At 44.1% G+C, this 27,321-nt stretch overlaps 1 protein-coding gene across 9 annotated transcripts in view; it reads left to right on the top strand.

Moving 5' to 3' along the window:
* Positions 1-27,321, top strand: part of RGS6 (regulator of G protein signaling 6) — a 642,060-nt gene that overhangs the window by 404,923 nt on the left and 209,816 nt on the right. For all 9 annotated transcript variants that reach the window (XM_058429366.1, XM_032134933.2, XM_032134936.2 and 6 more), the window contains exon 3: positions 22,584-22,683. In XM_058429366.1, coding sequence (XP_058285349.1) covers positions 22,584-22,683 — 100 coding nt within the window. The remainder of the gene's footprint in view (positions 1-22,583; positions 22,684-27,321) is intronic.

Genomic DNA, 27,321 nt, shown 5'->3' with positions numbered 1-27,321 from the left:
GTCTTTGTCCTTGACAGTTAATGCTGTAAATGCGTGTACTAAATGCCCACCGAGTGTGTGTAACACACAAGCCGGTGATGTCAGAGTGGCACCAGACAGGGAGCAACACTTCTGCAAAGGAGCACGTATTCCAAGCCCTTCTCGTCTTTCCTGAGCATCTGTCATTTGGGTGGACCTCACTGCACCCTTCAGCTGTTAGCAGTGACTGTAAATGGAGAGGAAGTTCTCGAGAACCAGCAGCACCCTGAACACTCATTAACTGGGAAAAATTGGGGACTCAAGGAGGCCCAATACCCTCTTGCTGTATACCCACCTTCCTTGTGCCAGGGAGGTCATAGGGAGGTTGAAAAATCAAGGGTTTTGCCATGTGTCTGAGTTTGATTTCTCCATAAGGGCATTAACTTTTCATATTAACTCTGCAGAGTGGGATTTAAAATCTGTGTTGGATGACAGGATATTTCATTTCAGATCCACAGGGCCCACATTTAAAATTAATATTGCATGCTTGTCAGAATGAATTCCAAACCCTCTCACAGCAGGCCCCTTGTGGGGCCTAGAGACTCCTGGCCAGAGGGTGGTGGTGAGGGTTCCGTCCCAGCTTTCGACTGACACCTGCAGAGATTTTTTTTTCTGAGATGACATTTTAAGTTTTTGGTGTGCCCCATCTTCCCAGACAAGCTGCAAGTTTCTGTCACTCTGTGCTGTTTCCAAAGCCCAGTGGTCTGCAGCGTACCTTTGAGGGGCCTCCTCTGATCCAGTTAGTCAGTTCCTCATTGACGACATAGACAGGGCATCTGGCCCAGGCCAGAGAGGGCTTTCGGCTCAGTCCCTCTGGAGGGTCAGTCTGTAGAGGGATGTGACTAAGGCAGCAGATTCCCCCAGGATTCTGTTAGACACAGAGGACACAAGGTCACCTGGCCAAAAGTGGAGGTCAGGAAGACTCAAGATCTGGGTCCACCTGTTTCATTTTCCCACAGCACCTGCCCTGGCCTGCTGTCATAAGTCATCATCACTGAGCTTAAAACCACCCTGTCGTTCAAAAAAAAAAAAAAAATGAGCTATTTGGTGTTTGAACACTTTCCTTACAGTGCATAGCAGTTTGTTAGAGAGGTGGGCAGGCATTAGGATTTTGTTTATAATCTTGGAATAAACATAAGCCAACAGACTGTATTCTTGCAGGGTTAAAGTCCCTGCTTTACAGTATGGGACTGCCCGACGAGGTTTTTATTATAGAGGGTTGAATATGGTGCAGTATTCAGTGGAGACAATTACCCCGGGAGTGCAGCGCAGAAAGCCACAGCTGCATCTCCACTTGGTGTCGGCCAGGAGCTGCCTCGCCTGAGGCTCCAGGGTCCCTTTGAGACCGCAGTTCCACAGCCCATGGGTACTGTCCTTGTGTCGTCATCATTCTCTCTCTCTCTCTCTCTCTCCATTCCACTCATTCACTCTCTCCCCCTCTTTTTCTCTGACTGCCTCCAGGCACTTTCTTCAGCACAGAGCTCCGGTGGTGCCTCCCACTGGCCTTGGGCACCCTTCTTCAAGGCCACTCACCCTGCATGGAGGAGAGGAAGGGAAGGAGTGGCCAATTCATTATCATAACAAGCACCCGATTTTGTTTTTCTGCGTGAACTATCCAGATGCGTGCTTCTTTTTCAGTTCATGTTTGCGATACTTTGTCCCTTAGAGAAAAAAGCTGTTTACAAATGTGAAATTATTCCAATTATCTAATCTCTGTTGCATTCCTCAGCCCTGCAAAGAGTTAAATGATGTGTAAAATCGCCTGTCAGCCCGCATTAGACAGGGCTGTATTTACACACCCAGAGGCGGCCTGTGAATTATTTAACCGAAGGGACTCTTGGCTCGGCGTCTGGCTAGACACTGTTGAGCCCGAGTTCCTTTGGAGGTGCAGCCTGTGGCCCCAGAGCTTCCTCTTGGCTGGGGAAACCGTCTGACAGACACGGTGGGCTGCTGCCAGAACCAGGTCTCCTTGAGAACAACTTGAACTAAGCTCCTCCTGGCTCCAGATGGCTCACAAACTAGAGAGGAGTTTTGCAGAGTCCTGAACTCTTTGCCAAAAAAGAGCGTTGGCAACCTTCCAGGCCAGGCGGTAGGTTTGCCTGCATGCTGTGAATGCCAGGATTATTGTTGGGGTTTTAGAGAGTCCATTTAATAACACCCCCAGTTCCCATCTGAATTTGGAACCAATGAGAGAAAAAGGGAAAGCAGTGAGATGGATGGAGATCAAAACATCACCTTTGTTACCGACTGACCTCTCAGAGAACAGGGAGACAGTGACACTGGATGTCCCAATTAGGAACCCCAGAGTAGAGACACACTTCCACGCCCAGTGCTGGAAACCCATCTGCCTCACCCCAGGAGGCAAGATCTTGGGTCCCTGTACCCTGGGGCAGGGAACGGAAAGGAGCCATACCTTCTGCAAGCACCCAGCTCCTCACAGGAAGAAGCCAGGGCCAATTCTTCTGCCTCTCCTTGTCTCATGTCACTTTTCAGGTGACCTTTCTTTTTCTCTCCTACCAAGGAGAGGGTGGAGGCTGTGGCAAGAGCTGGAGGCATCTGGGGAAAAGCCCTCCTCGGGGAAAACAGCATTCCACATATCTCCCAGGGAGATGGGACCTGCATATATTTGGAGGAAGAAGTCATAGAGATTGCAAGAGCTGGAGAGGATTTTAGAAGCCATTGGAATCCTGTCATTTTACTGAAGGAAACAGAGGCCCACGGGTGCAGGGACGCCCTCATGGTTATATTGCTAGTCAGGGGCAGGTCTGAATTTGTGTGGCACTTTGCAGTTTAAAGCTCGTCCCTCACGGTATGAAGAACACAGCAGTGGGCATTTCACACGCATAATCTCACCACAGGGGGCCAGGCTGCCTCTTGGTCTATGGGGCTCCACCACACTGTGGGTTTCAGGGCAGGTTCCCACTCCTACCTCGTCTATCCCTTCTTGGGAATGTGAGGTGCTTGGAGGATGCGCAGTAATTTAACTGCTATTCATGGCAAATGATCATTTCCGGGGGAAAATGTAAATATCATGAAATCAAGTCAAATAAAGCTGTTTTGTTGAGGCTTTGTCCTTGAGCTTTTTAGACTCTGAACAGGCAGTTGGGAAGGCAGTCAGCTCCTGCCTGAGTCGTTGGGCAGGACAGCCAGCCCAGGGAAAGACGAGGGAAGTGGGGGACCTGCCCTGGTATGTCACTGGGAGGATGCTGTGGCCTCCCCATTCGATGGAGATCCTTGTCAGGCCTGCTTTTGCAAATGCTCAGAACTCCAGGCAGCTCTCTGGCCCTCTTCTTTCTGTCCTCTCCATGCAGCTCCCACTGCTGTATTAACTTGGTTGGCACTTTCTGCTGTCAGAATCCCATTTCTCCCAGCCACTCACTGTGTCGCAGAATCTGTGTATTGTCTTTTCTTCAGCTGGTGTTTGGGGCTGAAGCCCTGAAATGCTTTGTTCTGGGCCCCACTACAGCACCCACACTGTGTGCTAGAGAAAGCAGGAAAGGGCCCTCACCATCACACCCATGACCTTGGGGAGGCCAGCACCTTTGTTGTCATGCTTTCCAAAACCCTCCATCCCCTCTCTGCCAGAGGAGCTAGCACAATCTAGATGCCCACCAGCTGAGGTTTATTTCCAGCACTGCAAGGTAACAGGTACACACATACACACACTAGATTTCCATTCCCATTAAATCTCTGCATCCCCAAATGACCTACCTGTTGGCAAAGGCTTTTTATCTGTCAGAAGTTATCAAGTGGAAGTTGTCTCTCTCTCTTTGCTGCACATGTGTTACCACAAATGCGGATTGTGCTGGCCTTTCTCCATCTCACCCACAACCTCCCCTTAAACCTCCACCTCCAACACCCCTGAGTCTTCAATGCCTCAGGAGAATGTCTGAAACCAGCATGTAATTGCTGTCCAGAAAGAGGCCCCATGGGGATGGAAAGGATTTTGTGTGTGCTCACCCCTACATTTAATGGGGCCATCCTTCCCTGTAAGGCTCAGTGCTGCAAAGCCAGGACCCCACCCCACTTCTCTGGAGGGCAAGTGTCCCTGGGAGCTGGGCCAAGCACAGCCCCTCCCAGCTCCTGAAAGAGACTTCCTATATGTCTTGTTTGATGCCTGCAAACACCTGGGGAAGCCAGCAGGGCAGGGGGTGGGGAGGTTAAGCCCATAGGGTGGACAAGCCACAGGGCTCTGCTCCCTCCCTTCCCCCTCACTTCTTCACCCCGCCCCCATGAAACCATCAATCACCTTGATGGCAGGAGGGAGGGGTGCTTGGCTGAATTGACTTGAAAACACTCAGAAACCCAAATTGCACCCACAGAGGCACTTAGAATTCAGGGAGATGAGGGATGTCCGCCTGAAACACTTTTTTGCAGTAGTGTGTTCCGTGATGGAACACTAGCAAGGGTCAGAACCACTTGCAGAGAAGCCACTAGGAAGGCTTTCCAGATGAGACTCTCCCCCTACTCCCACTAACGCTGGGGGGACTCCCCTCCATCCAGCATCTCCCCAGAGTCTGGCTGCCTCAGCCTTCCCTTGGTTTTAAGAGATGCCCTTCCACCCACCTGCTACCCACATGCTTCTACCTGCTGCACACACCCTTTCTACCTGCAGCCTCTGATATGGTTTGGCTGTGTTCACACCCAAATCTCATCTTGAATTGTACCTCCTATAATTCCCTTGTGTCATGAAAGGGACCCAGTGGGAGGTAATTGAATCATGAGGGGGTAGGTATTTCCTGTACTGTTCTCATGATAGTGAGTAAGTCTTAGGAGATCTGATGGTTTTATAAAGGGGAGTTCTTCTGCGCAAGCTCTCTCTTGCCTGCTGCCATGTGACTTTGCTCCTTATTTGCCTTCTGCCATGATTGTGAGGCCTCCCCAGCCATATGGAACTGTGAGTCAATTAAACTTCTTTCTTTTGTAAATTATCCAGTCTCAGGTATGTCTTTCTTAGCAGCGTGAGAACAGACAAATACAGGCCCTCCCCTAGGCTTTCCCTCCTTAGAGTTCATGTTGCAGACCACCCTTCCTTCCTCCTCCGCTACTGACTGCCCCCAACCCTGTTTGTCCAGGGTGCTCCTGTTTTCTGGGTTCCCTGATGAGAGTTGGCTCCTCTTAGGGACTAATTCATCCGAGGGAGGACTAGATTAATAGACTACCAAGTCACCTTTCCAAACTGACTTGCATTTTAAGATGGAAAAGTGACTCCCAGGGACAGGGCATTGGCTCAACAGGTGCTTCTACAGCTTGGCCATGACAGAGCCTGTCTCTACACAGAAAGGGCCAAGGGCTGCAGTCTTTGCTTGGAGCTGCGTTTGTAGAACAAGCACACTGTTTTTAATATGGTTTATGGTTTTGTTTAAATCAGGAGTGTCGAATCTTTTGTATTCCCTGGGCCACACTGGAAGAAGAAGAATTGTCTTGGGCCACACATAAAATATACTAACACTAATGACAGCTGATGAGCTTAATGTTTCAAGAATGTTTGCAAACTTGTATTGGGCCACTGGCTGGACAAGCTTGGTTTAAATTGATAAGATATTTGGGAAGAAGATCTAATCACTGTCCTGCCAACCTCTACCCTGCTGCTAAAATGCTTTCACAGGATCTAGGTCACTGGCTTTGATAATCACCACAGCTTGTGGATGTCCTCCTAAGTCCAGTGCCAGAAGGGAACTCGGTATTCCTCAGTGTGAACTGGAAGCAGATGAAGGAACTCCACCTCTCACTCAAGTCACTATGTTTCTGTTAATGCATCCTGAGATCAAATTCACCTTTTTCTTTTGCTGCCGTATTATATTATAATTTTTCAGTTGACTCAATTGCAAAGTATCTTCTTTTTGCGCTACTGAATCACTTATCTCTCAAATTGTGTGTTGTTCTAAGTATATATCTATGCCATAAGTATAAGGGTTTACATTTATTCCTTACTTTATGTCATCTTAAAACAAATGAAAGACCATTCTGATCATGACACTTCTCACTCCTGATTCTAGAAAACAGTGTCTTTCTTGACCCTCCTAGTTTTAAATCTGGACTATGAATCTGGCATTCATTCTTATCCCCTAACATTAGACAGTATTGGCTTTCAGAAAGCCAAGCTTTGAAGTACTATATGCTGTGTGGCTTACTGGGGATCAGGCAATATGCGAGAAGTCAAATTAGTCAGTTTGGCTTATGGAAAGCTGTCTAATTTGGAAATAATTAGGTATCATCTCCTGAGAGACAGAGAGAGAGTGTGTGTGTGTGTTTGTGTAGGGAGAGGCAGTGGGGAAGGGGAAGAGAGAGAGGACAGAAAGGGAAGATGAAAGGAAATAGTTTTCATTACATGTTAGGCAGAAAGAGTTGGAAAAAAATAATTTCTATGATCTGCAAAGTCATTTCAGAAGTATATTAGCTTGCTAGGGCTGCCATAATTAAGTATCACAAAGTGGGTGGGCTAAATAATAGACATTTATTAACTACAGTTCTGGAGACCAGAAGTCTAAGATCAAGACAGGGTTGGTTCCCTCCCAGGGCTACAAGGAAAGGGTCTGCTCCCGACCTCTCTCCCTGGCCTGTAGATGACTTTGCCCCCTGTGTTTCTTCACAGTGTCTTCCCTCTGTGTGTGTCTGTCTGTGTTTAAATTTGCCCTTTTTATAAGGACATCAGTCATTTTGGATTAAGATCCACACTAACAACCTCATTTTAACTCGATTACCTCTGTAAAGGCCCTATTTCCAAATGAGATCACCTTCTGAGGTACTGGAAATTAGGACTTCGATGTCTAGATTTGGGGTGGGGCACAACTCAATCCACAACAAGGGGATTCCCAAAGAGTTGTCATAGGAATATCACCCATCAGGCAAAGCTCCTGGAAGCAGGTGGAGCCACCATTAGGAAAGTTACCCATGAGACCATGGTGCTTCTGATGTGGCTCAGCTCTGGAACTGACTCCTACCCCCGTCACCCATTTCAACCTCTTTAACCCCCACCACCTAACCAACACCCCCTCCCCTGTAAAAGCCTTTCTTCTTTGGTCGGGGGTAAACTTTCCACATTATTATGGTCCGTATTTCCAATGCAGTGGTTTCTCAGATCTGCATCCCTCCTCTCTACCTCCTGGTTCCCTGCAACTCCTTAACCCACAAGCAGAGGAAGGAGAAGAGAAGGACTCTGTTGTTTAGAGCAGAGGTGCTGGATGCTCTCTCTACTTACAACCTTGCCCTCTCTCGTTTCTCCTGATGACCAGGTAGGGTAGACAGCAACATCCCCATCCAAACATGAGCAGTGAGGTGACCTGGCCAGTTCGGTGAGTGGTAGGCAGCACAGCCCCAGGCAATCTCCCTCCTAAATGGGGCTGGGCCCAGAGGTTTTCCTAGGCCCTGCCTGACTATGCTGCAGGCTCCGCCTCACACTTGCTCACCCTCCTGTTGCAGAAGAGCTACAGGAAGACAAGCTACAAAAACCTTTTAATCTGTATGATTAACAGAAGTAATGGGCAAATGACCCTGCCGCTCTCCCAAGGGGAATGAGGGGTTTATTTTCAGATGCTGGTATTTATCCCACTGAATTTCATTGTGCAGCCTACAGTCCATCAAATGCTGCCCAGAGTCACCCGGGGTTCCTTCTTAGATTAAAATCAGAATCAGATAGATACATGCTTTATCAAGTCTCATTTTCTTGGGGATGAAAAATAAGTTTCTCTTTCAGTCTGTGATTTCAGGAACAGGAAGCAAAGAATTTGGAAGTTTAAAAACATCTTTGCCTGAGCCTGCATAGGTTATTTTTTCTCCAGGCAGATGTGGGCCTCCCCTTGACAAGGTGCTACCTGTAGGCAGGAAAGTCCTGCTGCTTGTCCTGCCATGTAATGGAACTTGGGACATAAGGTGGATAAAGATAAGGCTGCTCTGAGAAATTGTATTAGTTTTCACAATGCTAATAAAGACATATCCAAGACTGGGTAATTTATAAAGAAACAGAGGTTTAACGGACTCAGTTCCATGTGGTTGGGGAGGCGTCACAATCATGGCAGAAGGCAAAAGGCACGTCTTACATGGTGGCAGGCAAGAGAGAATGAGAGCCAAGAGAGTGAGAGCCAAGCAAAGGGGGAAACCCCTTTAAAATAATCAGATCTCGTGAGACTTATTCACTACCATGAGAACAGTATGGGGGAAACCACCCCCACGATTCAATTATCTCTCCACTAGGTCCTCCCATAACACATGGGAATTAAGGGAGATACAATTCAAGATAAGATTTGGATGGGGACACAGCCAAACCATATCAGAAGCACAGAATTAGTACAGAGTTGGTTAATGAAATAATCATTTTCTACATAGTTGGAAACCTATACAAACTGGGGCTTGTTATGTGAGAAGTGACTTTGGTGATACCTGCTTGGAAAGCATGGGTCTCCAATCCCAGCTCCTATCCTCTCAGGCTTTGTCAGGGAGCTGCACAAAAGAAGGTCCAATCACATGCTTCTGAAGGGAGCTGTAGAAGCTTCAGTGGTTATTCATTTGCTACAGATAGAAGAAGTTAAAATCAATTGTGAAGGAAAGGGAAGTGAACATTATTGAGGAGTGAGTAACTATGTGGCAGGCACTGCCCTGAGAGATTTTGCCTGCATGCTCACTTAAATTTTAGAAATAGGACTAACTTTAAAAAAATAAAAAATAAATTTGAGAAATAAACTATTATCCTTTAGAATTGATAAAAAGTAGTTCATGGATATTAGAGATATTTTGGTAAATATCACTGTAAAGCATAAAGAAAAGAATAAAAACTACCCATTTGCTATGATCAGAATGTTATGTCCCACCAAAATTCATATGTTGAAACCCCCAGTCCCCAAGGTGATAATGTTAAGGGGTGGGGCCCTTGGAGGTGATTAGGTCATTAGTGTTCTACCTCCATGAATGAGATTAAGTTTAAGGAAGCCTGTTTGGTTCTGCTGGCTTATCAGGACACATGGAAAGTGCCATTTATGAAAGCAGAACAAGCCCTCACCAGACACCAAATCTGTCGGTGACTTGGTCTTGGACTTTCCAGCCTCCTGAACTGTGAGTAATGAATTTCTATTGTTTATAAGTTACCCAAGCAAAGATATTTTGCTATAGTAGTCCAAAAGAACTAATGAACTAAAATGCCATTGTACCTTAGCCCATTCCATTGAATCCTTTGGTGACTGGATTGAAGAGCTGGGCAGTGGAAAGACTAGCCAATTTAGAAAGACTAGGGGGTACCTGGTCATGCTTCCTTCTGTGTAAAGAGTGGGAAGTGGGGCAATGCAGAGGCCATTTTATGGTGCAGGAACACCATGAAGGACTCCAAGTCTTCAAATGAGATGGTGGTGTCTGGGCAGTCAGTTACAGAGCAGGAACAGCACTCTGGTGTCACTTGGAAAGGCACTCCTGAAAGCAGCAGAGCCTGAGCTAGTGTGTTCGGAGGCAGCATTAAAAATCAGCAGGAAAGGCATGATACATGAAACCAAAAAAGGGATCTTTGCTGCTGGGTCTCAGGCAACACAAGGAAGGGGGTTGTCCTGGGACCCGCTGTGAGGTTCTAGGACCTCAGGTGCTGTTGGGATCGGGCAGGAATTTCCTGAAGTCAGCCTTGTGGTTGCACCTCCTTCTATGCGGCCCTCCTGGGGACTGTTCTTCTTTTTTAGACTCATTTAAAATCCTCAAGGGGCCCCTCTGCTGTAAGAAAGCACCAAGGGAAGGGCCCTGCCTGTCCAGTTTCCCAGCACCTAGCATGCAGTGAGTGCTCAAATATAATTTATATTTGGAATGAGTGATGATTCTCCTCTGCTTCCCCTTTGGGACTGACCTTGATGCTCATTTCTACCTGATTTTGCTTATAAATTGCGAGAAGCGTTCTCTACACTACAATTTATCTCAGTATCCCTCCCCAACTGGTGGCTCTCATATGCTCACTGGAGCAGTTTGGGACATCAAACATGAAGAATGACATAGTGAAAGAAGAAAACGCCTGGGGAAGAGAATGGCACTATCTGGAGCAGGGAGCCTGCCATCTAAGGAAATGGTGAAAAGAAGGAGGCTCCTTAGGGCAGGTTTCAAGGGGCCAGAGGAAGCCCCAAATGCAAAGAATGACAGCCAGGTGCTCAGGAGGGGCAGCAGAAGCAGCCCTCAGGAGGAAGGGTAGTGGTCATCGTGCAAGGCAGACAAGGACCCTAGGGTGCAGGCAGGCTGGGAAGATCTCCAGAAAATGAGGTGAGCCATCTGGGGGCACCACTTTGACCTGTAGACAAGGTGAAGGGAGGGGGGAGGGTCTGGTGATGACAGCCTCAGATGCAGACTCTTTAAGCCTTCTCAAGGCTTTCCAGTTTTTGCAGCTGCTGAGGAAACTTCATTCTCACCCTTCTTGTTCCATCTGAAATGCACTTCTCTCCAGAGCTCTGGGAGACTGTGAAAGGCTCTCTCATTGCCCTGAAATATTTTTTTAAGGAATGAGTATGATCTTTTCTATTCTCTACTTCTGTCCCATGCAGACCAGATGTAGAGGACCAGGGGTACTTCAGAGATGAGAACTGTCTCTTCCCTCAAGAAAGTTATGTTCCAGAGGTAAAGAAGCAGAACTTCAGTAACACAGAAAATAAAATTGGTCCTAAGTAGGGATATGTGGCTCTTGTGATTGGAGCAGAGGGAGAAAGACTTGATTCAGGTTCTTGCCTCGCAGCCTTGGAATGGGAAAAGGGAATTAAATATATAGAACATGGGTATTAGTTCATTCTCGCACTACTATAAAGACATACCTGAGAATGTGTAATTTATAAAGAAAAGAGGTTTAATTGACTCGCAGTTCCACAGGCTGTTACAGGAAGCATGGCTGGGGAGGCCTCAGGAAACTTACAGTCATAGTGGAAGGCAAAGAGGATGAAGTCATGTCTTACCTGTCTGCAGAAGGAGGAAAAGAGCACAAAGATGGAAGTGCTACACACTTTTAAACAACGAGATTTCATGAAAACTCACTCACTTTCATGAGAACAGCAAAGGGGAGGTCTGCCTTCATGATTCACTCACCTCCCACCAGGCCCCTCCTCCAACACTGGGGATTACAATTCAACATGAGATCTGGGTGGGGACACAGGGCCAAACCATAATATGTATAATACATACAAACCATATATTTATGTATATATTTATGTATATTATACATAACCATATTTATGTATATTATATACATATATTTATGTATATTATACATAACCATATTTATGTATATTATATACATATATTTATGTATATTATACATAACCATATTTATGTATATTATATACATATATTTATGTATAATACATAAAACCATAATAACATGTATAATACATATGGATGCAGGTACTGGAATATCAAGTTTCCTGGAGGAAGTAGCTTTTGAGCAGGGCCTAGAAGCATGCCAAGGATTTGGATGTGTTTGTTGTGGGTGGATGAAGTCCATGACCAGCAAGCAGCCTCAGGAGAGTTTTGCAGATAAGTGTGTCCAGAAGCAAAATGGGCTGGGAGGAGTGGTGGTGCTGGAAAGGTGGTGGATGCTGAATGATGAAGGACCTTGAATTCCATAGTAGGGAACTTGGCATTTATTGTGTAGCTGTAGGAAGCCGTAGCAGTTTTTCACCAAAGAGATAATTTACATCAATTATTCCAAGCCCTCAGATTCACTCCACTTGCTAGTTCAGTTGTTTGGTTCAAGGAAGGGTCAGAAAGGAAATGAACCAGAAAGGACGAGTGATCTTAGAGTCCAGGGTGTCCTTGGGGTCAGAGGGAGGACAAAGCCATATGTTCTCTGCTCTTTTCCGGGAGGAAGAAGTTGTAGTAATATTCCAGGACACTGGATGGACCTGTTTTTCTTTGGAAACAAGGTTATTGACCTTTCTGCGGCAGTAAGAGAAAAATGATATATATGTTGGAACTTGAATATTTTTGTAGAAACTTAATATTAAAGGCCTTATGTTCAAATGTGCAGTATTTCACAGTGCTGGTTGAATTATTTGGGCTAGGTTGCCACATGGTATTCCATGTACAATTCTCCTTGGTAGGCTGGGTTTTAAAATGTGGCTAGGTAAAATGTGAGATGAGAAATAAAAAAGGATCTTTGTTTTTTCATGCTTGTGATACTTAAATAGGCTACTGTGACCCAATTAAGAAGCTCCTAGAGGCCAGGTGTGGTGGCTTATGCCTGTAATCCCAGCAATTTGGGAGGCTGAGGCAGGCAGATCACTTGAGTTCAGGAGTTTGAGACCAGCCTGGCCAACATGGTGAAACTCCGTATCTCCCAAAAATACAAAATTTAGTCGGGCATGGTGGCACACACCTGTAATCCCAGCTACTTGGAAAGCTATGGCAGGAGAATCGCTTGAACCCAGGAGGTTGCAGTGAGCCAAGATTAGGCCACTGCACTCCAGCCTGGGTGACAAAGTGAGACTGAGACTCTGTCTTAAAAAAAAAAAAAATTATCCAGGTGTGGTGGTGGATGCCTGTAATCCCAGCTACTTGGGATGCTGAGGTGGGAGAATTGCTTGTACTTGGTAGGTGAAAGTTGCAGTGAGCTGAGGTCAGGCCACTGGACTCCAGCCTGGGCAACAGAGGCTTTGTCTCAAAAGAAAAAAAAAAAAAAGTTCCCAGAAATAACCTCTAAGCCACCCATCTAATTGGTCCCAGAGAGATCAAAAAATGCAGCATTGAAAATGGCATGGAGGCAATGACTTAGGGTTTATAGACAGGCATCTTCCCTGTCGTCATCCCTGACATCCTCCCCAAGTGGGCTGCCACAGGTCCTAGGTGATGATTGGTTTGGCCATGAAGCTGTTCAGAGGGACCAAGAGCTGCAGAGTTTGGGGAAATCCACCCCCTGCTTGCCCAGAAGGAGAAGATGCCTACTAATCTGTTTTGGAAACAATGCGGAATACTGATTAGCCAAATATTTGCTGGTGGGTGGGGATCACTGTGTGTATTCGTTTTCTATTGCTGCTGTAACAAATTACCAAACACTTAATGGTTTAGAACAACACAAATCCATTATCTTATAGTTCTGAAGGTCAGGAATCTGAAAAGATCTCACTGGGCTAAAATCAAGGTACTAGCAGGACTGTGTTTCTTTCTGGAGGCTCTAAGGGATAATCTGTTTTCTTGCTTTTTCCAGCTTCCAGGAGCCGCCTGCATTCCTTGGCTTGTGGCCTCTTCCTCTGTCTTCAAAATCAGTAAAGTCCCATCTATCTGACCCCTTTTCCATCATCACATCTGTCTCTAACCAACTATAGCTGGGAAAGGTCTTCTGCTTTCAAGGACTCATGTGATTCACTGAGCATACCTGGATAACCAGGGTCATCTCCCATCTTAAGATCCTTAGCCTTAATCACATCTACAAAGTCCCTTTTGCCATATGAAGTCACATATTCACAGATTCCAGGGAGTAGGACATGGATCTCTTTTGGGGGAACATTTTTCTGCCTTCTATAGTGTGTATTAAACTTTGATGCTTATGGCATGGCCCCGTTTTCTGTATCTTCTTCCACTCAGCTAAAGCCTTAGGTGAGCTGGGGCCTCCCTGGCAGCTGCCCTGGCCAGCTGATGTGGGGATCCATGGAGCCAGCTCTGGTTCATGCCAATAATCTCATTTATCCAACAGTCTCACTTGGCCTTGAACAATTTACCCTTCTCAAATATCAGCATGTTTTTCTGTAATGGAGGGATGGTTTCCAACAAGAAGAGGTTGACACACTCAAATTCAGGTAATTTGAGGAGATTAGAATAAAAGGATTTTAGGTCTTCTGCAGTTGCTAGAATATTTCATTGGCCAGTATCTATTGTCCTCATCTGCACTGTTGCTGTCCATCTGCAGTCAGAGATTCCTCAGTCCAGGGCCTAACCAAAAGGACTTGCTCCACTTACATTGCAAAGCAAACAACAGATTCTTAAACAAGAAAGATGATGCCTTCTGAGGCTTGGCTATTCCAGCCAAGCTCAGGGGAAAGACATTTTCCCTAAAGTATCAACAAGCCATTTGATCTCAGACTTAGAAGGTCATTCTTGTCTGCTTTTCTCTCCCATTAAATGAAAGAAAATGAAATGTTTTCCATAAGAGTAATTTATGAAACACTCCATATGGCAATATTAAAACTGTAAAAGTAAGCCTCCAGGGGACAAAACAAATAATGCGGCATCATCCGTCTGCCCTGGTACTGTCCCTGGGTAATGTCAGGTACAGTACATTGGGGAACTGGCTCCCCACTCAACTGGTACTTGGATGCCTTTGGAGCTTTTCCTTGAACATTGTTGCTACGGTTCATGAAATCTTCAGATTTTTGTTATGGAACCCATTCCCAAAGCAAAATGATCTTAAGTGTAAATACTAAATTTACTGTAAATTGCAGACATCACTACCTCCAAGACCCTTTTAATATATTGAGTCCCACTGAATGCTGGAATCCAAGATAAAGTTCTTTAAGAATATAGCACTCATGTCATTCATTCATTCATTTATTCATTGATATAGTCATTCAAGAAATATTTACTGAGTACCTATTAGATTCAGTGGTGAGCAAACCACTCTAACGGGTGAGACAAATGCAAATTAGAGTGATCGTTGATGTGGAGAAAATATATAGGGTTTAATAAGAGCTTATAACAGGTTAAGCACTGGGACACCATGGACAGATTTTAGGTAGGGGAGTTAAATGATCATATTTTCCCTTTTAAGAGTATCATATAGGCTGCAGTGTGGAAACAGATCAGAGAGGCTTCAGGGCCTGCCCAACCATCCTTTACGAGTGTTCTTTAACGCAAGGCCTCATGGCAGACAGTGTTACATGGTTAACCCCATTTCCATTCTCCTCTTGCCCTGCTTCCATGTGGTATAGAGGCTGGAAAAGTTAAATACCTTCTTCCCCACCTCCTGTGCAGCTCAATGTAGTCATGTGACCCTGCTCTGGCCTGAGACTTGAGCAGTGATCTGTTGAGGTCTTCTGGGAAGGAATATGCTTTTCCTGATAAAAGGAATGAGTGCAGCTGTTGCCCCTCCCCCTCCTTCCCACCTTTCACAGAGAAGGGATGACTAGAGCTGGGCAGCCATCAGGCAACCACAAGGGAAAGACCAAGATGTTGGCGTTCGTAGAATAGAGCCTCTGCAGCAATGTCAGCACCACCCACATATGGACTGCTTGTTATGTGGAAAATATCAGCTCCCATCTTTGGAGGTTGGATTTTTTGTTGTGGTTACTTTCCATGAAAAGCATTCTAAACAGATACAGTGATTCAAACATAGGCTTAGCTGAAAACAAATTAATAGGCCTTTTGATCATTGTCATAGTTAGCAGGTGGAATCCCCAAATTCCCCTTGTGCCATTGAAATTGCAGCCTTTGAATGGCATGATAAAAGAGGGAAGGAAAGAAGAAGGGAGCCGTGATGGTTTTCTTCCATGGGCCTATGGTGGCATTCCTCAGTGTTTCACTTCCAACCTCCTTGGAACCCATGCTTAGCTCTTCAGCCTCCAACACAGCCTTAACTGTAAGCCTAGATCCCTGAGTCACTCTGAAATGTATTAGTCCATGAGGAAGTAGAACAGATTCTGTCTTCTACCTGTTTTCATAACTGTAGAAATGAACACAGTGTGTGGCACTTGGTAGGTGCTCAGTGAATGTCCACGAAGCCAGTACGTACACACAAATACATGCAAAAGTTGAAAATAGCAATGCATTGTGTCTTTAAAAATAAAAAAGAGAAATAGCCTGATCTTTTGGAACACATATGGGGCAGAGCCTGCTCAATGAAGCATGCACATTTTGGATTAAGAAATATGATTATCATTTGTCAGCTCTGATTTCTGCCTCTGGGCGGATAAGAGGGTGTCCGAGGAGTCATTTTCACTCCTTCACAGACACCAAAACAGAAGGGGTCTTTGCTGAAAGGTAGACTCCGACGTGACAGTCATTAGCAGCTAGAAACAGGCAACTGATTACAAAGTCAAGATGAAGCGCTTCAGTAAAAAGAACCTTCATGCTTGAGGCATACTCTTTGCTTCTTTGTCGAAGTTGTGGTAGGTTTTTTTTTAAAAAAAATCACAATATAGTTTGCTGTACTTAAGTTTTTAACATCTCCACTGGGGAAAAATCGAAGGAGCTAAGTAAATTAGCTCATTGGATCATGAATTTATAGAAAAAAAATTTTATATTTTTATATTTATTTTTAATATTTAAATAAATATTTTTAATATTGCCCTTTGTCGTTTCTGTTAGGAGTGTCACGGGTCAAAGCAGAGACATGAGGCATGGGCTGATGGAGAAGGAGCAGTGTGAGGGCCTCTCCGGGTCATTTCTCTGTCTGGCTTCTGGTGCTATCTGCCCAACACAGTTTCTGAAAACATCGGAAACTCCCCAGTTTTGCCCAACATGCTTCCCCTATCTTGCACCTCTCAGTGCAGAGACATGTTCTGTGAGGATCCACCTGGTAAGACAGACAACGTGGAGAGGAAGAGCTCAGCGACCTGGCTTCCTGTCCTGCCCTTCCCTGGCAGACAGAGTTTTTTTTTTTTTTTTTTAATTATACTTTAGGTTTTAGGGTACATGTGCACAATGTGCAGGTTTGTTACATATGTATCCATGTGCCATGTTGATTTCCTGCACCCATTAACTCGTCATTTAGCACTAGGTATATCTCCTAATGCTGTCCCTCCCCCCTCCCCCAACCCCACAACAGTCCCCGGAGTGTGATGTTCCCCTTCCTGTGTCCATGAGTTCTCATTGTTCAATTCCCACCTATGAGTGAGAACATGCGGTGTTTGGTTTTTTGTCCTTGCGATAGTTTACTGAGAATGATGTTTTCCAGCTTCATCCATGTCCCCACAAAGGACATGAATTCATCATTTTTTATGGTATTCCATGGTGTATATGTGCCACGTTTTCTTAATCCAGTCTATCGTTGTTGGATATTTGGGTTGGTTCCAACTCTTTGCTATTGTGAATAGTGCTGCAATAAACATACGTGTGCATGTGTCTTTATAGCAGCGTGATTTATAGTCCTTTGGGTATATACCCAGTAATGGGATGGCTGGGTCAAATGGTATTTCTAGTTTTACTTTGTGAAGTCTCCAGTTTCAGAATGAGAAACCTCAGTTTAGCAACCAGGCCTATCACTGTAGGGATGAGAAAAGTGGAGCTCAGATAGGTGAAGCAACTTGTCCCAGGTCAACACAGCACGTCAGAGAAGTCGAGGCCAGCCAGTCTCCTGGGTTCTTCCCCATGTTCTTCCTACTGCCCCTCTGTGGCTTCCATTTGTAAAGAGAGGATTGCTTCTTCTCACTCGTCTCACACATTCTTGGGGCTATTTCAGTGAATTGTATCTACCTTTTTATATTTCTCATTTAAAAGAAAACCCACTCTATGGCATAATGGTTTCCAGTGTCCTGCTGTTTGGAAGAATGTTTTACCTACCTGTCAGTGCTGAGCTTTGAGCTCCTTGAAGAAGGACATTCCCGTGGTTGTGGCCCATCCAGGCAGAACCAGCCTAGCTGGCCAAGTGGTTTCTCTGCATCGTTTGGCTGTCAGATAAGGGCCACCTGCTTATTGATTGGCATAGTGACGTTTAAGTCCAGACATCCTCCCTAATGACACAGAACTTCATATTAAAGGATGTCAGGGAATTGATTTTGCTCTTCTTCAGGAACAAAAGGTGTCAGAAGTTAGAAGGAACTGAACAGTCAGGAAAATGTTAAGTCTCTATACCTTCCCATCACCCCATCCCTGACCGAGAAGCCATGATCGGCCAGTGGAAGATAAATCTAACCAATCCCGTGGGACAGAGGGAGAGAGCCCTGCACAGCAAGACAGCAGCAGTCATTGGGCAGAAATAAATCATGAGATGGTTGAGAATCTGATTATCTGGATCAATTTCTCTGCATCCTCCTCTGCCCTTTTAGGCCTGTGCTAAACTTTCCCTTCAGTGCAAATGGTATTAGGTGCCTTGTGTCTGAAAAGGTTGTTGGCAGGCTTTGGTTGAGAACACAAAGATGAATCTTCGTTCCCTTGTCTATAAAATGGGGATATAATAATCTACCTCCTGTGAGAATTCAATAATTTTATAAGATAAAGCTCTTAGAGCAGTGCCTGGCCCAGAGTGGATACTCAACTAATGTTAACTAAGAAAATGAAAATGAAAACCCAGGAATAGTCTCTGCCTGCAAAACGTTTTGAATCTAAGGAGGGAGATGAGGCGCTGTGTAAATATGCCTCTGTTCTGTATTTTTAATCAACTACTAAGGCCATAGAGAAGAAAGAGTTATCCCTTTTGTAAGGTAAAATAAATTATACTCATTGGCCAGCAAGGAAGAAATGAATTGAAAATACTAGAGGCAGAAAGGTTCAGAGTTTGGAGACTACCAGGTGGCACTGAGACTAAAAGCTTTATTTGCCATGTTCAGCTCAAGATTTAATGAGTTGTATAGTGTAAGGGGCCAACTCCAGGCTCCGCTGGAACTCACCCTGGGATCCACAGCAAACAAAGCACTAACTTTGGCATATGGCGCTGTGAGAAGTAAGTTTCCTAGGATCAGCCAGGCTCTGGGCCACTCACTGGGTTCATGCCTGTGAACATTACCTTCCGGGAGCTGCCTCCATTGCTGAACCTAATACACTACTCAGAGAAGGGTTGTAACCAAGGTTTTATAAAAGTCTGAGAAATAGAAGATGAACTTTAGATTTGATAAACAGGGCCGTACATTGGAGTCAGGTAGGGGTGAGTAGGAATCCTGGCCTTGCCACTTACTAGCTGTTTGACCTTGGATAAATTGCTTAACCTTTCTGAGCCTCAATTTCAATGTCTTTATTAAATAACTTTTATGACTGGGGAATCAATTAAATAATTTATTTAAAATACTTAGGGCAGTATTGATCATGAAATAGATGTTCCGAAAATACTTGTAATGATTTTGATCAGTTCCTGAGGGCCCACTTGTAATTTTCATTGGGTCTGTACTCTTGGGACTTCTCCAGAAACCACGACAAGGAATTTCAGAGAGTATTACCCAATATTGTAGTGGACTGTGCTCAAGAATCAAATACAACAATGTCAAAAATTTGTCTGACACAACAAAGGAATGGACTACCTGAAATATAGTCATATAGTCATATATACCTCATATAGTCCCTATGAGTTTTAAAATAGATGGTGGATGGTAATAAATTGAATGTCTGCGTTCTTAGAAAGGGTGATTCAGAGATACCCCAATTCTAAGATTCACTGACTCTGAATGTCAAGTATTTTTTGTGGCTTCAGAAATTTCTGATAAACGCATTTTTTCAGAGCCTTGTTGTATCATAATTTTGCTGTAGAGCAAACCACTTCAAACTTGGTGATCTATAAAAATAAACATTTATGGCCGGGCACGGTGACTCATGCCTATAATCCCAGCACTTTGGGAGGCCAAGGCGGGTGGATCACAAGGTCAGGAGATCGAGACCATCCTGGCTAACACGGTGAAACCCTGTCTCTACTAAAAATACAAAAAATTAGCCAGGCGTGGTGGCAGGCGCCTGTAGTCCCAGCTACTCGGGAAGCTGAGGTAGGAGAATGGCATGAACCTGGGAGGTGGAGCTTGCAGTGAGCCGAGATCGCGCCACTGCACTCCAGCCTGGGTGAAGAGTGAGACTCTGTCTCAAAAAATATATATAAAATAAAAAATAAATAAACATTTATTTCTTGCTCATGAGTCTATAGGCCAGCTGAGGTTTGGCTGATCTAGCAATGGGTTCAGTCCCATTTGCTCCACATGTCTCTCATCTTCCTTGAAATAACAACTGTCTGAGGCATGTTCTTCTCATGGTAAGAGGGCAAGAGAAGAGAGTAACTGCAGCCATGCAGGTACATAGCAAGTCCCTGTTCATATCACATTCAATAACACCCCAGTAGCCAGGCAAATCCTATGGCCAAACCCGAAAGGGAAAATGTAGACACTGCTCACTAGGAGGCCAAGGCAAGGATTCAGGTGTATATTAATACCATGGGGGAGTCAGGAATTGGGGGGCAATAATTCCTTCTTCCACACCTGTGATGTTGCAGACTATTGCTGGAGTGTAGTCTCCTTTCTGTTAGTTGAGGGGATTCTTTTTTTGATCTAGCTGTAACCCCTGATGAGTGATGTATCTCTTAGTCATTGTGGGCTGACATAAGGAGATAGGACCTCTTTAGTAAATGAGCCTTCTAAGATTCAGTCATGGTGAAATAACTAAACTGAGTGGAGGAAAAAGAAGTCACAGAGCCAATCCTTCAAATCCAGCCCGCAGCAGCAGAGGTGTAAATCATTACTATCTAATGTCCACTCAGGGGTCTACCTGAATTGAATTGTTGGTTTCCTTCCAATTCTCAATGATTTTCTGGCCATTTTCATAGAAACCATCAAGGTAACTGATACTTCTGGTTTCAAATAATATGCTAGATCAAAAGCATAAATTACCTTGAAAATGTGACCAATTTTCTAGCTCTCCTTAGCTATCAATAAATAATACTCAAATTGCTCTAAATTGTTGGATTGAGTTTAGGAGACAAAGGCCAGCAGTATCTGAGATTATTAACATGAATTGGGATAAAACTCCCTCTTCAGTTTTCATCTAACAGAATGCAAGTCTTCAGAGAATGACTCTTTTTTCTAGCATAACACTCATCTACCTCCTGAAGGGCTGGGAGCTTAGAATTATTTCTCACTCTCAGTACTTCTTAGAGAAACCCAGAAGAGTTCAGTGAGAATGGTTTCCCTGTTTGGCTGATTTTCTGGGAGGCAGAATGGCTCAGGGGTTAGATGCCATTCTGGGATCTATGGCTGGATTCAAACTTGGTTGCACACCTGGGTAGCTGTGTGACCCTGCGAAGGTTGCAAAGGTTGCTCAACCTCTGCAGTTGTCACTGATGTTGATCACAGATCTTTAGTTCCCCTTTCCTCCTGGCACCCAGAGGATCTAGTCCCTGGCTCCTTTGTGGTTGGGTGGTGCTATGTGACCAGTTCTGGCCAAGGATTGTGAGCAAACATGTTCTATGTAACTTCTGGATTACACTATTTAATACCCAGTGAGAGACTCTCCAGAATTCTCTCTTGTCCCCCCGGCACATTGACCAGCAACATGCAAGGTGATGTAACTCCAATGAGTAGAGTTACCTTGTTGACCTGCACTAGACATGTAGCATGAGAGAGAAATAACCTTTGTGCTAAGCCACTGACATTTGGGGGGTTATTTGCTGCCATAACTTAATCCACCCTACCCTGATTGATGTACCTCACTAAATCTTTGTTTCTTTATATGAAAAAATGGAGATAATAGTAGAATCTATTTCATCAAGTAATTATGAGGACTAAACAGAATAATGTATGTAATACTTAGAATAGTACCTAGCACGTAATAAATTTTTAATATATTTGGGCTATTTATGATGATGATAATGTTATGCCATGCCCTAACTTTGCCTCTAACAAGTTATCTGTTTCTATCAAACAAGTTATTAGTCATGTGTCTTCAAGAAAATCACTTATCATCAAGTTGCAATAGTAGTATGTTAGAATAAATGAGCTGTAAGACTAATTTCTAGCCTTATGATATGAGCCTCTATTAAGAACTCACTCAGAGACTCCATCCTGGTGTTTCAAAGATATTTCTATTGGTTAGGAAAATAAAACGCGATAATACTAAACATTATTTTCTCCCCTTCAGTTGCTCTCACTTACCGAAACAAAAAGATGTATCCTTATTACAGAATTCTTTCTGTATCCTATTCTGAAGATTTCTGCTCAGGAAATTACTCTGGCTCGTAAAATATTAGCTACAAATTGGTTTTCCGGTTTAGGCACCGACACCCTCATCAGTCCATCCCCATTCTCTGTTCTGTTTTCACCAGTAGGATGTCACAGTCCACCATGATCTTTTCTCCTGATAGCATGGTCTTATCAAAAGGAGAAGTTCCTGTCCTTGACCACCTCAGTCCAGGCCAAAATAGCTATCCACACACCACCACTCATGACCACTGAGACCTGTTTTCCAGCTTCTTCAGATCAGAGCTTTCCATATCTTGTTTTTCTGTCATGTGACTCTAGATGTATCCTTCTCTAGTCCCAAAGGTAGCCCTGACTGCAATTCCCAATAGCAGCATGTTAATCTATGTTAATATATTATATTGAACCATAAGAAATTGCCTTTGTGGACGGGGTGGGGGTTGAATATAGAAATTTCATATGGCTCAACCTATATGTAAACCCAATTTGGAAAAGAAGGAGACTGTGATCACATACCTATTAAATTACATGTTGGATCCCATCAAGAATCCTAATGTATTTCTTCCTCCATACCTTATTGAACTGGGATCTTGTTCCAGGACATGACTTATGCTCATATAACTTTCAGACCTCCCTATACCCAGCACTTGGTAGATAGCAGATACTGATGCTGTATTTATTGACCAACTAGATGGGAGCTTTTTGTGATATCTATTATTGACATCCATGTTTACACATTTGGGCTGTGTAAAAAGGTACAACTTATAATTACATTATGGGAGAAAATAACACTTCTTTAACCTCTTTCAGATTGAAGACATCATTACAAAGATGCAAGATGACAAGACAGGAGGTGTGCCCATCAGAACAGTCAAGAGCTTTCTCTCCAAAATCCCCAGTGTCGTCACAGGTAACACCCTCCTTGCAAGATGTTGGTAACAATCAGAACTACCAAAGAGTTATAAGTCTAGATTGCGGCCTGAGGGGTGTCTGAAGATCTGTGAATAGTAAAAATGAAACATTCAGTGTGTTTCTTGACTCAGGTCCCATCCTAGTCTTAGTTTCTAGGAAGAAGCTACTTGTTACCCATCATTAAGAATGACCTTACCGTGACCAGCCCTTCAAGTGCATGTGGATTGAGGCCTCTGGGAATAAATAAACCCATTAATAAAGTGGCCCATCAGCAACTTTGCCTGTGGCATATACACAAGCACAGAAATATTAAAGAAATTAAGTTTAAATAGGTTTTTAAGAAAGTGTTATATTCAAATTCTACAAAATGCTTTTATTTTCAGTTTTTTAACTCACTGTACTGGAACTCCTGAAAGAGAGATTTTAAAATATTTTTCTTCATTCCTGATATTGTGTTTTGTGTGCTCATCTTTCTTTTAAAATTTTTTATTGTGAAATATATTAAAACACATCGGTAGTTCAAAAATAATAAAACACATTACATGTACCTACCATCCTGCTTTATAAAGAATGTTATTATCAATATCTTAGAGCCCCCTTGGGTACCTACTGTATTGCATCCACTTCCCTAAACACTATCTGCTTGTATACTAATCAATTCATTGTTTTTCTTCATAGTTTTACTACCTAGGTATGTATTTTTTGCTATCCAAACAAGTAACCAAATAAATTAAGATAACATTTTAGATGATTCTCTTAATCTGCCTGTATGCTTTTCAAAATTCAGGAACCAAAGGACTTAGTTTTCACTATATACCTTTTAGAATGGCTAAAAATAAAAATATTGACAGTACCAAGTGGTGGTAAGGATGTGAAGCAACTGGAACTCTCACATATTGGTGATAGGAATGGAAAATTGTGCAGCTACTTTGGGAACTAGTTTGGCAGTTTCTTACACAGTTAAACAATGCTTACCACATGAACCAGCAATTCCACTCCTGGGTATTCACCCAAGAGCAATGAAAACTTGTGTTTGTACAAAAACTTGTATGTAAGGGTTTATAGCAACTTTTTTTGAAGTGTACTGAAGAATATAGCAACTTTATTCATCATCTCCAAAGACTGGAAACAACCCAAATGTCCTTCAGTGAACGGGTAAATGGATAAACAAACTGTAGTCTCTCCATACTCAGCAACAAAAACCAGGAAACTGTTGATACTGGCAGCAACTTGGATTAATCTCTAGGTCATTTATCTGAGTGAAAGAAGCAGTCTCAAAGGTTACATGCTATGTGGTTTCATGTATACAACATTCTATACATCACAAAACCATAGTGATTAAGATTAATTCAGTGGTTTCCAGCAACTGGCAGTTGTGGGGCGAGTGTGACTACAAAGGACAGCAGGACGGAGTTTTATGAGATGATGATGATGAACAGTTCTGTATACTGATTGTGGTGATGGTAACATGACTCTATATATAGGCCAAAATTCATGGAACAGGCCGGGTATGATGGCTCATGCCCGTAATCCCAGCACTTTAGGAGGCTGAGGCAGGGGGATCACTTGAGGTCAGGAGATTGAGACCACCATGGCCAACATGGCAAAACCCCATCTTTACTAAAAAATACAAAAATTAGCCAGGCGTAGTTGTGCGCCCCTGTAGTCCCAGCTGCTTGGGAGGCTGAGGCAGGAGAATCACTTGAACCTGGGAGGTAGAGGTTGCAGTGAGCCGAGATTGTGCCACTGCACTCCAGCCTGGGCAACAGAGCGAGACTCTGTCTCAATAACAACAACAACAATAACAACAGCAAATTTCATGGAACAGCACACACACACAGAGTCAATATTACTGTATATTAACTTAAAAGATAAATAGACCCAGTTGAAGTAAGTATTCCAGCTCATTATCAGGATTGTCACTGTTTGAACTCAGGTACTGTCTTACTCAGCTCAGGCTGCTAGAACAAAGCACCCTACACTGGGTGGCTTATAAAGCACAGAAATTTATGTCTCACAGTTCTGGGGGCTGGAAGTCTGAGATCAGGTACCATCATAGGTTCTGATAAGATCCCATTCCAGGTTGTAGACTGCTCACTTCTTGTTGTATCCTTGTTTGGTGGAAAGAAAGCTAGATAGGTGGCCGGGCACCATGACTCATGCCTATAATCCCAGCACTTTGGGAGGCTGAGGTGGGTGGATCACCTGAGGTCAGGAGTTTGAGAGCAGCCTAGCCAATGTGGCGAAACCCTGTCTCTACTAAAAATACAAAAAAATTAGCTGGGTGTGGTGGCATGCGCCTGTAGTCCTGGCTACTCAGGAGGCTGAGGCAGGAGAATCACTTGAACTGCGGAGGTTGCAGTGAGCAGAGGCCACGCCACTGCACTCCAGCATGGGCGACAGAGTGAGACTCTGTCTCAAAAAAAAAGTAAGCTAAATAGCTCTCTGGCCTCTCTGTAAAGGGTAATAATTCCATTTGTGAGGGGGCCTCCTTCATAAACTCCCCCAAAGGCCTCCTAATGCCATCACGTTGGGGACTAGATTTCAACATATGAATTTGGAGGAGACATATTCAGTCCAAAATAGAGCCCAGATAGATTTGGGTAATGAAGGATACTTGTTAGTGTTCTCTAATTTTAAAATTTATGTAAATGAAATTTTACTATATATATTATTCATGTATAATATATAGTATAATATAGACTATGTATGTAATTTTACTATATTATTTTTCACATTCCTGGATTTTGTTCAATAATGTTTAAGATTTTTGTATCTATTTCACGGGCCACATTGATCTGTGGTTTTTCTTACCATTGTTGCTGGTTTGGGTATCAAATTTATGGTAGCCTCATAAATGAGCCATGAAGTATCTCTCTTTTGTTGATGTCCTGCTTTTCTTTGAAAAATAATTGTCCCTTTAGTCCAAGTTTTAAGTATGTAATTTCAATTATTTTTTATTTCTAAAATTTCCTCTGGTTCTTTTATATTTTTAGACGGAGTCTTGCTCTTGTCACCCAAGCTGGAGTGCAGTGGCATGATCTCAGCTCACTGAAACCTCCACCTCCTGGGTTCAAGCAATTCTCCTGTCTCAGCCTCCTGAGTAGCTGGGATTACAGGCGTCCGCCACCACACCTGGCTAATTTTTTGTATTTTTAGTAGAGACGGGGTTTCACCATGTTGCCCAGGCTGGTGTCGAACTCCTGACCTTAGGTGATCCACCTACCTTGGCCTCCTAAAGTGCTCTGGTTCTTTTTACAATATGCTTGGTCATTCATTTTTTTAAATTTATTCATTTAGATATTTATTGAGTGTTCACTGTTTTCTAAGCATTGTTAAGGACCTGAGATTCAGAAGTAAATGAAACAGATAAAAAGTTCTACCCTCGAGGGGGGAGCCAAGATGGCCGAATAGGAACAGCTCCAGTCTCCAGCTCCCAGCCCGAGCGACACAGAAGACTGGTGATTTCTGCATTTCTGCTTGAGGTACCGGTTTCATCTCACTAGGGAGTGCCAAACAGTGGGTGCAGGACAGTCAGTGAAGCGCACTGTGCGCGAGCCGAAGCAGGGCGAGGCACTGCCTCACTCGGGAAGCGCAAGGGGTCAGGGAGTTCCCTTTCCTAGTCAAAGAAAGGGGTAACAGACGGCACCTGGAAAATCGGGTCAGTCCCACCCTCATACTGCGCTTTCCCAACGGGCCTGGAAAACGGCACACTAGGAGATTGGATCCCGCACCTGGCTCGGAGGGTCCTATGCCCACGGAGTCTCGCTGATTGCTAGCACAGCAGTCTGAGATCAAGCTGCAAGGCGGCAGCGAGGCTGGGGGAGGGGCGCCCGCCATTACCCAGGCTTGCTTAGGTAAACAAAGCAGCCAGGAAGCTCGAACTGGGTGGAGCCCACCATAGCTCAAGGAGGCCTGGCTGCCTCTGTAGGCTCCACCTCTGGGGGCAGGGCACAGACAAACAAAAAGTCAGCAGGAATCTCCAGAGACTTAAACGTCCCTGTCTGACTGACAGCTTTGAAGAGAGTAGTGGTTCTCCCAGCACGCAGCTGGAGATCTGAGAACGGACAGACTGCCTCCTAAAGTGGGTCCCTCACCCCTGAGCAGCCTAACTGGGAGGCACCCCCCCAGAAGGGAAAGACTGACACCTCACTGGGCCAGGTACTCCTCTGAGACAAAACTTCCAGAGGAACTATCAGACAGCTGAATTGGTGGTCTCACGAAAATCCGCTGTTCTGCAGCCACCGCTGCTGACGCCCAGCCAAACAGGGTCTGGAGTGGACCTCTAGTAAACTCCAACAGACCTGCAGCTGAGGGTCCTGTCTGGTAGAAGGAAAACTAACAAACAGAAAGGACATCCACACCAAAAACCCATCTGTTCATCACCATCATCAAAGCCCAAAAGTAGATAAAACTGCAAAGATGGGGAAAAAACAGAGCAGAAAAACTGGAAACTCTAAAAAGCAGAGCACCTCTCCTCCTCCAAAGGAACGCAGTTCCTCACCAGCAATGGAACAAAGCTTCATGGAGGATGACTTTGACGAGTTGAGAGAAGAAGGCTTCAGACGATCAAACTACTCTGAGCTACGGGAGGAAATTCAAAACAATAGCAAAGAAGTTAAAAACTTTGAAAAAA

The sequence above is a fragment of the Hylobates moloch genome, unplaced genomic scaffold, assembly GCF_009828535.3.
Source record: "Hylobates moloch isolate HMO894 unplaced genomic scaffold, HMol_V3 SCAFFOLD_16, whole genome shotgun sequence".
Taxonomy (NCBI): Eukaryota; Metazoa; Chordata; class Mammalia; order Primates; family Hylobatidae; genus Hylobates; species Hylobates moloch.
Note: the sequence above shows the minus strand (reverse complement) of the source record. Positions and strands in the feature narration are given on the sequence as shown.